The sequence below is a fragment of the Anomaloglossus baeobatrachus genome, chromosome 1, assembly GCF_048569485.1.
Source record: "Anomaloglossus baeobatrachus isolate aAnoBae1 chromosome 1, aAnoBae1.hap1, whole genome shotgun sequence".
Lineage (NCBI taxonomy): Eukaryota > Metazoa > Chordata > Amphibia > Anura > Aromobatidae > Anomaloglossus > Anomaloglossus baeobatrachus.
In genome coordinates, this window is record NC_134353.1 from 193,397,828 (window position 1) to 193,411,352 (window position 13,525).

Consider the following 13,525-nt stretch of genomic DNA (forward strand, 5'->3'; position numbering starts at 1 on the left):
CATACAAACTCCTTGCAGATGGTGTCTTTGGTGGGATTTGAACCCAGGACCCCAGCGCTGCAAGACAACAGTGCTAACCACTGAGCCACTGTGCTGCCCATGGCCCCATATAGCTCCTCAAACTGTATAATGGCCTCTATAAAGCCCTGCATACTGTATAATGGCACCAATATAGCCATGCCAACTGTATAATGGCCCCATGTAGCCCTGCAAACTCTGTAATGGTGCCCATATAGCTCTGCAAATGCTATAATGGCTTCCATATAACCCTGTAAATAGTAAAATGGGCCTCTATAGCAATACAAACTCCATAATAGCGCCCATGTCCTTGTAGACTGTGAGCCCTCGCGGGCAGGGTCCGCTCTCCTCCTTTACCAGTTTTGTTTATGATTATTGTACTTGTCCATACTATGTATACCCCTTGTCACATGTAAAGTGCCATGGAATAAATGGTGGCGCTATAATAAAAAATAATAATAATATAGGCCTGCAAATGCTATAATGACCCCATATAGCTCTGCAAATAGTATAATTGGCTCCTATAGCTCACAAACTGTATAATGGCACTGTATAGCCCTGCAAACTGTATAATGGCCCGCCACATAGCCCTGCATACTGTATATTGGCCCCATATAGCCATGCAAACCGTATATTGGCCCCCATAAAGCCCATCATACTATATAATGGCTCCATATAGCTCTGCAAATTATATAATGGGCCCCACATGGCCCTGAAAACTCTTTAGGACCCCCACACAGCTCTCTAAATCATAAAGTGAATCCCATTGATTTACAAAAAAAAAATGAACAAAAATACGGTACTCACTTCTCCCCATTCCCCTGCTGCTCCAGTGTCCTGGTCTACACTGTTTGGTAGTACCGGTGTGGGATGTCATGATGTTATCTTGTGCTCTGCGCTGAGATGTCAGACACATAGAGAAAGTGATGGAGGAGGGAGCGTCAGCTGTTATAAACTGTATTGCCATCCAAGCTTCTGATACAGTTGAATGTGCGATGCCAGGTGGAGGGGCCCAAAGCCGATACTGCCACTGGGCCTCCACGACTCACGAGCACTATAGTGGTTATATGGTCTTCCACTTTTAGCGGTACGTCACTGCCGGCATGTATATTTTACTCTGAAATGTTACAGAGGAAAGAATACTTTGAAATGCCGGCTGGGGACTATGCATTTTAGACGTTTTTCCAGTTGCTTCTCTCTGCCCCATCTTCCCTAGACTGATGGGTCTCTTTCTATGTCAGTGTACTTCACAGTCAACCATACAGGACTGCAATAACACAGCTGAGGTCTGATTCATGCTGCTTGTGGTTCAGCCAGCATAAATCTCTTGCTCAAGAGTGGTGGTCTGATTTCCTTTTCCATTGTAAGACAAGATGTTATAATTCCCCACTCAGTGAGTGCAAATAGTGCCTGTCAGATTTAATTGACTCATAGGAGGCTTTGTCTAGACTCTTGTTTTGTTAGCAGTTACAATGCTGCCTGTGGTTTCTTCCTTGCCATTAAAATGGCAGAGACTCCTTGGAAATGTCCAAGCACAGGTGTAAAGCTGGGTTCACGCATAGCGACAGCGACAACGACATCGCTGTTACATCACCATTTTCTGTGACGTAGCAGCGACCTTGTAAGTCGCTGTTATGATCACTGCTTAGCTGTCAAACACAGCGATGCAGCAGCGATCATAACGTCGCTACATGTGCAGAGAGCAGGGAGCCGCGCACACTGAGCGTTGGCTCCTTGCTCTCCTAGCTACAGTACACGTCGGGTTAATTAACCCGACGTGTACTGCAGCTACATGTCACAGTGCAGAGAGCAGGGAGCCGCGCACACTGCTTAGCGCTGGCTCCTTGCTCTCCTAGCTACAGTACACATAGGGTTAATTAACCCAATGTGTACTGCAGCTACATGTCACAGTGCAGAGAGCAGGGAGCCGCGCACACTGCTTAGCGCTGGCTCCTTGCTCTCCTAGCTACAGTACACATAGGGTTAATTACCCGATGCGTACTGCAGCTACATGTGCACAGAGCAGGAGCCGGCACTAGCAGCAAGAGCGGCGGAGGCTGGTAACGAAGGTAAATATCGGGTAACCAGGGAATGGTCTTCCCTTGGTTACCCGATGTTTACAGTGGTTACAGCTTTCCGCAGCTGCCAGACACCGGCTCCTGCTCCCTGCTCGCTTCATTTCGTCGCTCTCTCGCTGTCACACAGCGATGTGTGCTTCACAGCGGGAGAGCGACGACGAAAAAATGAAGCAGGACATTCAGCAATGAGCAACAACCTCACAGCAGGGGCCAGCTCGTTGCTGGATGTCACACACAGTGACAGCGACGGGATGTCGCTGCAACGTCACAGAAAATGGTGACGTGGCAGCGACGTCGTTGTCGTCGTCGCTGTGTGTGACACCACCTTAAGACTAGCCTAAGAAAATACTCTTACATTTAATTTGCTATCTCCACCAATAAACTAAACACAGCATCTTCTTTCTTTTGCAGATATCCTTCCGTGTCCGGTTATTTTGTGGGACTCCCTTTTATCTCCAACAGACAACATCACACAGTCTTCCGTAAAACTCAAATGGGGAGCTTACCAAAGAATTCTTACACATAAGTGTTGGTTGAATGGAAAAGTCCCCAAAGCAGATCTGGGCTGTCCAGATGTCCATCATCATGAGTGGTCCAAGATGGCACTTTTTGACTTTCTCCTGCAAGTAAGGGAACAAATTGTGACTATCCGGGTTTGCTCACACTAGTGTATAGCTGGCATTTACGGTCATGGCGGAAATTGTTGGCACTCTTGAAATTGTTCCAAAAAATAAAGTACTTGTGTCCTAGGTCATAGATCTTCCAGCAGGATGATGACCCTAAACATGCTTCAAGAAGCACCCAGAAATGGAGGGAACCAAAGCACTGGAGAGTTCTGAAGTAGCAGCAATGAGTCCAGATCTGAATCCCATTGAACACCTGTGGAAATATCTTAAAATTGCTGTTAGGAGAAGGCATCCATCAAATATGAGAGACCTGGAGCAGTTTGCAAAAGAATAGTGGTCCAAAATTCCAGTTGAGAAGTGCAAGAAGCTTGTTCATGGTTAGGCCTCTTTCACACGTCCATGAAAAACCACGCACATTTTTCACGGACGTGTCAAAGGTGCGTTTTGCCCTCCGTGAACCGTGTTTATGGCACACGTGTGTTCTCCGTGCGTGATCCGTGATAACACACGGAGAACAGGAACTTTCTACTCACCTGTCACTGGCTTCGCTGTCCGTGATGCTGATCTTCATTCTCTGGTCCTGCCGACTCCCCGCTGCTGCTGCTTCCGGCAGTGAAGTGAATATTCAATGAGCATAATGAGCGGCAGTCGGAAGCAAGTGACAACAACGGCAGAGATAGCAGTGCTGGAGAAGGTGAGTAAAGTTTTTTTTATTATTTTCTCAGACACGTGTGTTTTCTCCGGCGCGTGTCACACGGACCACCTCCGTGTGGTCCATTTGCGTTCTGTGTGACACCCGTGATGCCGGAGAAAAACGAACATGTCTACGTGTGGAGCACACGGGCACACGTATGCTCCACACATACACACGGTCCATGGCAGAATACGCCCGTGAGCACAAACCCCTTGATTTAAATGGGTCTACATGTGCCCATGTCTCCGGTACGTGAGGAAACGGACCAAACACGTGCCGGAGACACTGAGGTGTGAAAGAGGCCTTATGCTGGTTTCAGACGTCCATGTTTTAGGTACGTGTGACATCCGTTTTTAACACGGATGTCACACGTAACCATGTTATTCTATGATGTGCCTCACATGTCCGTGTTTGCACATGGAACGTGTGACCTTTCATGACCCCGCACGCACACAGGCATCCCTGGCAGCACGGATGTCACACGGATCGCACACTGATGTGATCCGTGTGACATCAGTGTAAAATACCGGAGAAAATATGGGTCTTTTTAATAAAAAGATTTTCTATATTTACCTCTCTCCAGCGATGCTGTCTCCGGCTCTGCTGCCTCCCGCTCCTTATCGCTGCTCATTATACTCACTGAATATTCAGTGCTCTGTGGAGCTGGAAGCGGGGACAGCGCTGGGGACCGCATCGCTGGGTGAGTTTACAGCAAAGTGTGTGTGTGTGTGTGTGTGTGTGTGTGTGGTGAGAACCTAGAAGCGGGGACAGCAACTGGGACTCATCACAGTTCCCAGTGAACTCTGATGAACCCGTGAAGCTGTAGCGCGGGGGTCATCAGGATGTCATCAGAGTTCATTGGGAACTCCGATGACCTCCTGGATGTCACTGTGCTTTGTGAATACTCACCTGTCCCCGCGGTGCTGTCCTTGGCGGTGCTGTACCCGCGATGCTCCGGCTTCCTCAGTGCAGTGAATAATCGATGAATATAATGAGCGGCAGTCAGGAGCGGGAGAGCCGGAGAAAGCAGGTAAATATGAAAATCTTTTTATTTCACATACCTGTGTTTTCTCCAGTACCTGTCACACGCATGCAAACACGGATGTCACACGTGTGATCATAACCATGACTGGTACCTAATTAAACGCGGACGTCTGAAACCAGCCTTAGGCCTCTGTCACACTGTTCGTGCCTCCGGTACATGTTTGGCAGTTTTTTCACATACCGGAGACACGTGCACACGTACACCAATGTTACCGTATGGTAACAGGCACATTAACGTAAATACACAAGGACCATTTGTCCGTGTGTATTGTACGTGTGCCCGTGTACTCCATATGGCGGCATGTCCGTTTTTCTCCGGCAGCACGGGTGTCACACGGCCCGCACCCGTACCACACGGATGTAGTGTGGATGCGGTCCTGTCTGACACGCGCCGGAGAAATACACGTGTCATTGTAAAAATAAAAAAAAACATACTCACCTCCACCAGCCCTGCAGTCTCTGCCATGGCTGTCACATGCATCCGACACCCAGTGAATTTGAACAACACATCTTCTTCACTGGGGGCCGCAAGCAGTGTCAGCGGGGCATGGCCTGTGCCAGACACTGTCATTCAGCACCACAGACCGCTCTGGATGAATCAGATAAGGCGTGACTTTCCGTTCTCCGTGTGTTATAACGTATAACACATGGAGAACACGCATGTGCCACAAACACGGTACACAGGGAGCAAACCACCCCTTTAACACGTACGTGAAAAAAACGGTTTGATTTTTCACGTGCGTGACAGAGGCCTTATAGGAAGTGATTGATTGCAGTTATTTATTCCAAAGCATGCAACCAAATATTAAGTTGAGGATGCCAATAATTTTGTCTGGCCCATTTTGAGGTTTTATGTGAAATTATGTCCAATTTGCTTTTTTTTCTATGTTGTTCCAATACAAAGGATATAAACGTGTATGACAAAACGTGCATAATTTCAATAATGACTGTAACTTGGACGAGTGTTATCGGCCGAGTGCGCTCCAATGTTATACTATGGGGAAGTGCCATCTGGCATTTTTTATCTTATGCCGATTCGTCATCAGAAAGAAATCGCTGCATATATCGAAGGGCGCACATCGATTCAAGTCAATGGGTGCATACAAAACATTGGACTGCACTGATGTCTTTCGAGTGCAGTCCAATATATACGCCAAGACAGGCAATGGAGAAGATGGAGAAAGTAATCTCTCCTTCTCCGCACCTGTGATCTGATTATTGCCTGCAAGAGAATCAGATCACAGTATAATGATACACAGCTCATGCTCCCAGAAGAGTTCGAGCCGAGTGTCATTTGCATAATGCATCCGATTCACTCACATGAGAGAACGTATGCCAGTGTGATCGTGCCCTATAAGTACAATAAGTATACTACCCATCAGAGTCCTGGTCAGAAATCTGAGGATGGAATATGTAAAAGAGCTGTATACTATACACTGTAGTACAACTGTACATAGTGTTATATGAATGTCCACATGCAGACCCATTTCTCATACGTTGCAATTGACTGTACATAATTTAGCTCTACTATAGATGTAGCATAAATGTAAAACAAAATGAATCATTTAAACCTGGAGACGCCCTATATAACCGTAACAAAAAAATGGTTTGATTATCAGATAATGTTTTATTGCATAATATGATTTTTTTGTGGTCACTGTGCTTCAGATAACCTGATCACCTTTTAATGAACATAATATGATACATAGAAAATCTGCAAATCACATTATTCATGAATGATGCCCTTACCCTGACACTGCACTCCACAATAACAGCCACTAGGTGTCGTCTACCTCCTTGCTGCCATCTACCAGCAGTGAGGCGCCCCCTAGTTGTTGGTGAGGTGCACCTCAGGAGGCAGTCTTCATAGAAGTGATCATATGCACTTACTAGGGCTTCAGCAATATCTGATTTAACATATAATTCTGTTATTTTAAGGTTTTAGTTCAGGGAGTACAAAAAATGTAAAATTAGTTTTTTTTTATGTGAACATAAACTTTTATTACGGATGGTGAGGCACAGAAATTATCTTGATCTGTCTGGCAAGGCTTGGACATTATCTTAGTCAGTCTGGTGAGGTTCTGTTAAAAAAAAGTTTGAGAAGCTCTGGTCAAGCATAATCCATGATTAGCAGCAGAGACGCAACAATAGATAACAGGATGTAAGGGCAGGTCTTTGCCTCTGCCCCTGCTTTCCTGTCTATCAAACTGCATAGGAGAATAACACACAAGTGAACTTTCAATTGACAATGACAAACGCAATGAGAACTGAGGGAAATTACATTTCTGCATCTATAGCACCTATAGTGCTGGAAGAATGTCAAGTACAAAAAACTGTCCACTGAAAAGTAGTGGATAGCAAGTTACACAGCATGAGCAGAGTACCTTGACATATTAAACTGGTAGGTGCACTAATAGCAGATTTAACTTGTTGACAGTGATTAGGGGAAGACAACCAGTGGCGTAACTAGAGTTTGATGGGCCCTGGTGCAAAGTTTGGACCTGGGCCCCCCCTCTCCACCGACAGTTGGGTATGGGATAATGGCACCGACACTCGATGTACAGGATAATGACGCTGACACTTGGATCTTTCCCTCAGCACCTAGGTTTGCCATGATCTGAAATCCCTCTTTCTCTCTGATATCCATCTTGTCCTCGGCACCCAGCTTTCCTATGCTCTGCTATACATCATTCCCTCAGCACCCAGTTTTCCTATATAAGAGCATGGGAAAGCTGGGTGCTGAGAGAAGATATATAGCAGAGCATGGGAAAGCTGGGTGCTGAGGGAAGGAGCCTTTTTCCTTCAGCACAAAAAATTACCATCCCATGCTTGTGTCTTTGTTCCCCCTTGTATATAGTTATCCATATACAATAATGGCCCCCACATAGCGTTCCATATAGTATAAAGGGTCCAACATAACCCTTCTTATATTAGAATGCACCTCCATAATCCTCAATGTATTATAATGTATTTCCCATAGTCCTCCATGTATAAAGGAGCTCTTATAACCCTCCAGTTATTATAATGCCACTCCCATAGTCCTCCATGTATTATAATTCAGTCCATAGAACTCCATATATTATACTGCACCACATAATCCTCCATATATTATAATGCACCCCCATAGTCCATGTATACGATAGCCCCCATAATCCTCTATACATTATAATGCAGCCTCCTTAGTCCTATATGTATTATAATGCAGCCTCATAGACCTTCGTTTTGTATTATGCAGCCCCATAGTCCTCCATGTATAATGTACCCCTATAGTCCATGTATAAGGTGTCATTCATATTACATTATGCAGCCCCATAGACCTCATGTGTAATGCAGCCCCATAGACCTCCATGTGTAATGCAGCCCCATAGACCTCCATGTGTAGTGTAGCCCCATAGACCTCCATATGTAGTGCAGCCCCATAGACCTCCATGTGTAGTGCAGGCCCCATAGGCCTCCATGTGTAATGCAGCCCCATAGGCCTCCATGTGTAATGCAGCCCCATAGGCCTCCGTGTGTAATGCAGCCCCATAGGCTGCTGGTTACCATGTACTCACTGATAAAAAAAATAACAAACAATAAGTCCTCACCCCTCCTCGTTCCCACGCTGCTCCGTTCTCACCTCTGTCCTCCCGCCCTGCGCTCTGCGTTCTGCAGTATGAGCCCGGGCTGCAGTCACACAGTGGTGACGTCACAGCTGTTGACTGCATTGTGACGTTGAGCGCAGGCACAGGGGAAGAATTATGGAGCATGGAGCGGAGCGTTCCACTCCATGCTTTACCATTGGTGTGTGCAATTATAGGTGAGGGGGGGCCCGATGCCACTGACATCAGGCCCCCTTGACTCATATAGTGGCCGCGTGGTCTGCCACAGAACAGCGCAGCTCCTATGAGAGGAGCTGGCTGGTGATCTGCAGGCCGGGCCCCTAAGCTTGCGGGCCAGGTCGCGATGGCAACCTCTGCAACTGCGGTAGTTATGCCCCTGAGGACAACTATGCTTTCTATAGGTTTTGTGTGAAAGTACAGGTACGCTTTAATAAATAATATTTTATTTTCACAAACAGTCATTTTTCTGCAGCAGTGACATGTGGAGCAGGGTCGTCATATCCGAGTTATATATAATACCTCTGTGCAGAAAGAATTTAGGAGACAAAAATAGGATGTCTCCCTACAGTAATGGCTCCTTTGTGGTGTTACATATATATCTGTCCTTTTGTGACTGTGTTATGCCTGGAATGTAATATAAAAACCATGTGAGGATTATATTGACCCCAAACATAGTACAAGTCCTTTGGAAATAGTTTGGTGCGTGTCACCCTTCAGAATACATGTCAGCTTATTAATAGGTGTCTGCTTTTCATCTTATAGACCCTATCAGCAGCTCAGTCAGAAGAGTGGGACAATGTCAGCGTGTTACTCTTGGAATCCCAGGTCAAAGATTTTTTTCCTGGAAAATACCTATATATACTGTATGAAATAAAGAGCCTTATGCTTTCTGAATGCCCTGAATCTGAGTGTTTACAGTGTCCTTTTCACCTACTTACTTATTCCTCATTAAAGGGGTCTGAAACTAACATTTATTCTTAAATCTCAAATTACTGTCATAATCTAGTTTCTTTTCTAATATACGTTAATTAAGAAGTCCCTATTATTCCCTCACTACACTATCTAACTACTTTTTTTACTACTTTCCAAATGATGACGTTTCATTTGAGAACCTCCAGTGCATGCTGGGAAACTCAAAGGAGACGTCACTTGCGGGGACGGTGCTGGTCTCTGCTCACCGAGTTCTCGCTTTTCATTGTGCACTGACATTGATTGATAATAGAGCTCTTTAAATTTAGACTGATGGAATAGAATATTTAAGAACCTGACAGAGTAGGATCATTCATATTTACTATGAAGAAGAAATACTAAGTGGTAAAGTTCTTTCAATCTTTATAAAAAACTTCAACACATTTCAAGGGAACCTATCAGCTGCAATATGCACCCAGAGCCACAAGCATATTACTAATCCCTGCCTAGCAGTCCCTGTATACACTATCATAGATAAAGGGATCTTTAGAAAAAAGTATTTCTAAAAATCCTTTATGATATGCTAATAATTGACTAGTCACAAGGGTGTTAGTTCCTGCGCTCATTCCGCCCTTATAGCATGTTAGCATGCCCACAGGAGCATGCTAACATGCTATTCACTGCCCACTGCCAGCGTCATCACCAGCGGTGACGTACGTACTTGTCCATTACTGAAGATGATGGACAGTGAGCATGATCAGATCACCGTACTTCCGATCATGTGCACTATTAAGGTACACACGTCACCACTAGTGATGATGCTGGGCAGCAGACACTGAATAGCATGGTAGCATGCCCCTGTGGGCATGCTACCATGCTAAAAGGGCGGAATGAGCGCAAGAACTAACGCCCTTGCCACTAGTCCCTGCACTCATTAGCATATCATAAAGGATCTTTAGAAATACTTTTTCTAAAGATCCCTTTATCTATGGTACTAGATACAGGGACAGTTAGGCAGGAATTAGCAATATGCACCCAGAAATGCTCAATAAATGAATAGTACACATGAAAATAAGCAACTTTGCAAGGTATCTCATGAGACAAATTTGTTTCTTTCTCTGCTAAAATTGATCAGTCATTATCAAAGTTCACAATTTTGAGGTCAAAACTGTATTCAATGAAGACTTTCCCATTACTGAGATAGGAGATGGCAGTTGTTACTGATGAGTATCACTTGGCCTCATGGAGTATCATCTGGCCTCGAACTCGCCGAGTGTCAGGGCTAGATCTGATGCAGCAGAATCAGACATTTCACATGCTGCTTTTGGGTTGCAAAACAGGCTTGGGCATTGACCAGCTGTGCTCCTGTTAGTTATCATGGCTTCAGGAGTTAATTTCTGCTAGCCTGTGCATTACTGTTTGAGTCACATGTTGCAGAAGACCTATCACAGTCACCTCCACCCTTTTTAAGATGGTGGAGCCTGGTTTCCCATGCTGATGATAGTTTAATGTGATCCTAGCCCTTGTGCTTTGATATTCAGTTGCTGGTGAACTTCTGTGCGCTGTTTGGTGTGTTGTGGGAAATACTCTTGTTGTCTGATTATTTCCTCCCTTCCTTTAGTTTCCTCCTGATCACGTATTGTCTATACCTCTGTGAGTGAGTGATTGCTGTGAGTTTGAGTTTTTGTTCCACCCCACATCTATTTATTTGTGTGGGGTTAATCATTCCTGTCCTGGGCCTCTCAAGGGTGGAGGGAAGGGGGCCACTAGAGCAGGGTTGTTCAGGAGCTAGGGCAAGGAAGGCGGCCCAAACATCGTCACCTTCAGACATACCTTTGGGTTTATGGTCAGCTAGAGTTCCTCTAGCCCGAGGGCCAGTTTAGTCTACCCTGTCCCTAGTGATCCCATCACTTGTTCTAATAAACTAACATTTAAAAAAGATGCTCAATGGCAATTGTTGTAAAATAAAAATAGATCTAATACTTATACTTGTTAAATGACCCTCTGCTAGACTGGCTCCAGTAATCCCATACAGTCCTGCAGAGATGACATCACTTTCAGATAACCACTGCAGTCAATCACTATCCTCAGCAGTGTCACTTGCATGTATATCATGGGACTACTGAGGCAAAAGATTAACATCATTGCTCAAGGACCCGCAGGGATTCCCAGAGAGGTGACTATGGAACATATCGGTAAATAATGGGGTTTTTTTTATTACTTTAGAACAATTCCTGATATTGGGCAACTTTTTGAGAATTCGGGACATCCTGTGTAGGCATGTAATCTGGCAGGCCTGGGATGACATACAACTCTTCACTTTCCACATTATATGATTATAAATAATTGTGCACCTTGCTCTCAGATCAGAAGTTCAGTAGCTCTGAAGCGTCAATGTGTGTAATGAGTAATAATCGCAGCATTCCTCACCATCCAGTTACATTCCACAGCTCTACACAAGACATGTTAGCAAACTTTAGGAAATCATTATCAGCTAGGCTCTTTTCTGTATGGAACAAAGTTAGATTCCAGCTTTACTCCCTCTAGTTAATAAGTTAGAGACACAAAGAAGCAAACAGAAGTGATATGAGAGGAGCTAGTTCATAAGGAAAGAGACAAATCATTCTAGAAGATTCAGTTGAGATTAGGGAGTCAAGATCTAGAGAGCGACAGTTACGGATGAATAGTCTGTCGGTCGTGATGGTCGCATACAGTGGGAGGCTTGTGGCAGTAATGGGAGAAACAATGTTGAACCGAGAGGCCGATCCTTAACAGCAGACAAGAGGGGCCAGAGGACAGGAATCTAGTAGCCAGGCCCATTAGTCGTCATGGTAGCTGGGTTGTGCTGGGACTCACAGGACCAGTAAGATCTGAAGCAACCCAGTGGGAACTAAGACGGTGTTTGAATATACCTTGTAGAACTATACTGAAAGTTATATGTGTGATGCCCTGGCCTATTAGGTCGTCACAGGGTATTGCACAATTTTCCTTTCCGTGCAGTATCCATCTCTACCTTGGTTCCAGGTGTCACCCAAGGATGTTGCTAAGACCAGCATGCAAATCCCAAAACACACACCGGGGTGCAGGTCCAGTGAGGAAAGGGCCACCCACCGAAGTGTTATGCAGACTGGTGGGAGGTGACTGTTCAGTCGTCGGCAGGGGAGCAAGGAGAGCAGAGGCTTTCAAGTAGCTCTCAGGAGGAGGGCAGGCTGGGGAGTTTGAGCTCCCAGAACAGTGTGAGAGAGCAGCCCTCAGAGAGTGAGGGGCTGAGAGGTAGAAGTTCCCGGAGGGTCGGAATAGACTAGAACACACCAAGCAGCATCATAGGTAACGGTCACCTGGATGTGCTCCCCTCAACAGCAGCGGTACTGCAGGATGTTTGGTTTAATCACAGTTTGTGTGTTTACTGACCTTCCAAATCAGCACAGCCTCATCCAGCACCACGACTACCAACTGTGAGTTTCTCTGCTCCCTGTCTCCCAGGCCTACAGCCCACGGCTCCCCCTACCATCACAGAGTCCCGGGGCATCCCCCAACTCACGGAGGGGTTAAACACCTAGCTGCCATCCCATCGCCACTGGGTGCTCCCAATAGCAGCGGTGGTATTCCACCCTACCACACACTGTGGGTGGTGTCACGAACTTTAAACATACAGTCCCCAGTAAATACTGCCTCCTTTTTTGTTTTGAGTGGCTGCACGACCCCCAGGTCCGGAGACCCCTCGAGCCACCGCGGATCCGGATCCGAGCAGTTCCGGCTGCTGACAAGGGGGCGGTACATATGCCCGCTATCTGAAGTGTAAAGTTGTTGTAAAGACTGAACGATTGAGTAAAGAGTTGTTGTTTGAAATTAAATATTGGTCTCCTTGTCAGTACGAGTTGTTATCGGATCCTGGCCAGCTGACGTCAGTGGCACTATGCGACCTGTACAGGTTCATTGACCACATGAAACAAGTCCACACACCAGCCAGGACCGTGTATTTCATGTAGTGTAATCTCTCGTCCACGACTACTGCCCTTTACATATGGATAAACCATTCACTACTAGAGGCAGGAATGCCTCTTTAGCATATCTTTACAAACTGCACTTACTCTTGGCAGTAGTTAACAAACATTTTATAAATAATTTAACAAATCATGTGGATGTCATTCTTAGAAGGACTGTACAACCAGGTTTATGCTATCTCATCTGTGAGCAGCATCAGGGAAAGAGACCCTGATTCCAATGATGTATCACTTAATTTCCTGAGTGCAGAAGTTGTGAAACAATCAGAGCTCTTAAGGCTGCTTTACATGTGTCGATTTCTTGCGCGATCGCATTTGCGATCGCACCCGCCCCCATCGTTTGTGCGGCACGGGCAATTTCTTGCCCGTGTCGCACAATGCTGTAACCCCCCGTCACACGCACTTACCTTCCAAACGACCTCGCTGTGGGAGGCAAACATCCAGTTCCTGAAGGGGGAGGGACATTCGGCGTCACAGCGACGTCACACGGCAGCCGGCCAATAGAAGCGGAGGGGCGGAGATGAGCGGGACGTAACATCCCGCCCACCCT

General features: G+C 45.8%; 1 protein-coding gene across 1 annotated transcript in view; it reads left to right on the top strand.

Moving 5' to 3' along the window:
- Positions 1-13,525, top strand: part of GASK1B (golgi associated kinase 1B) — a 116,915-nt gene that overhangs the window by 83,957 nt on the left and 19,433 nt on the right. The window contains exon 2 of the mRNA XM_075347553.1: positions 2,508-2,722. Within this exon, the coding sequence (XP_075203668.1) occupies positions 2,508-2,722 (215 nt within the window). The remainder of the gene's footprint in view (positions 1-2,507; positions 2,723-13,525) is intronic.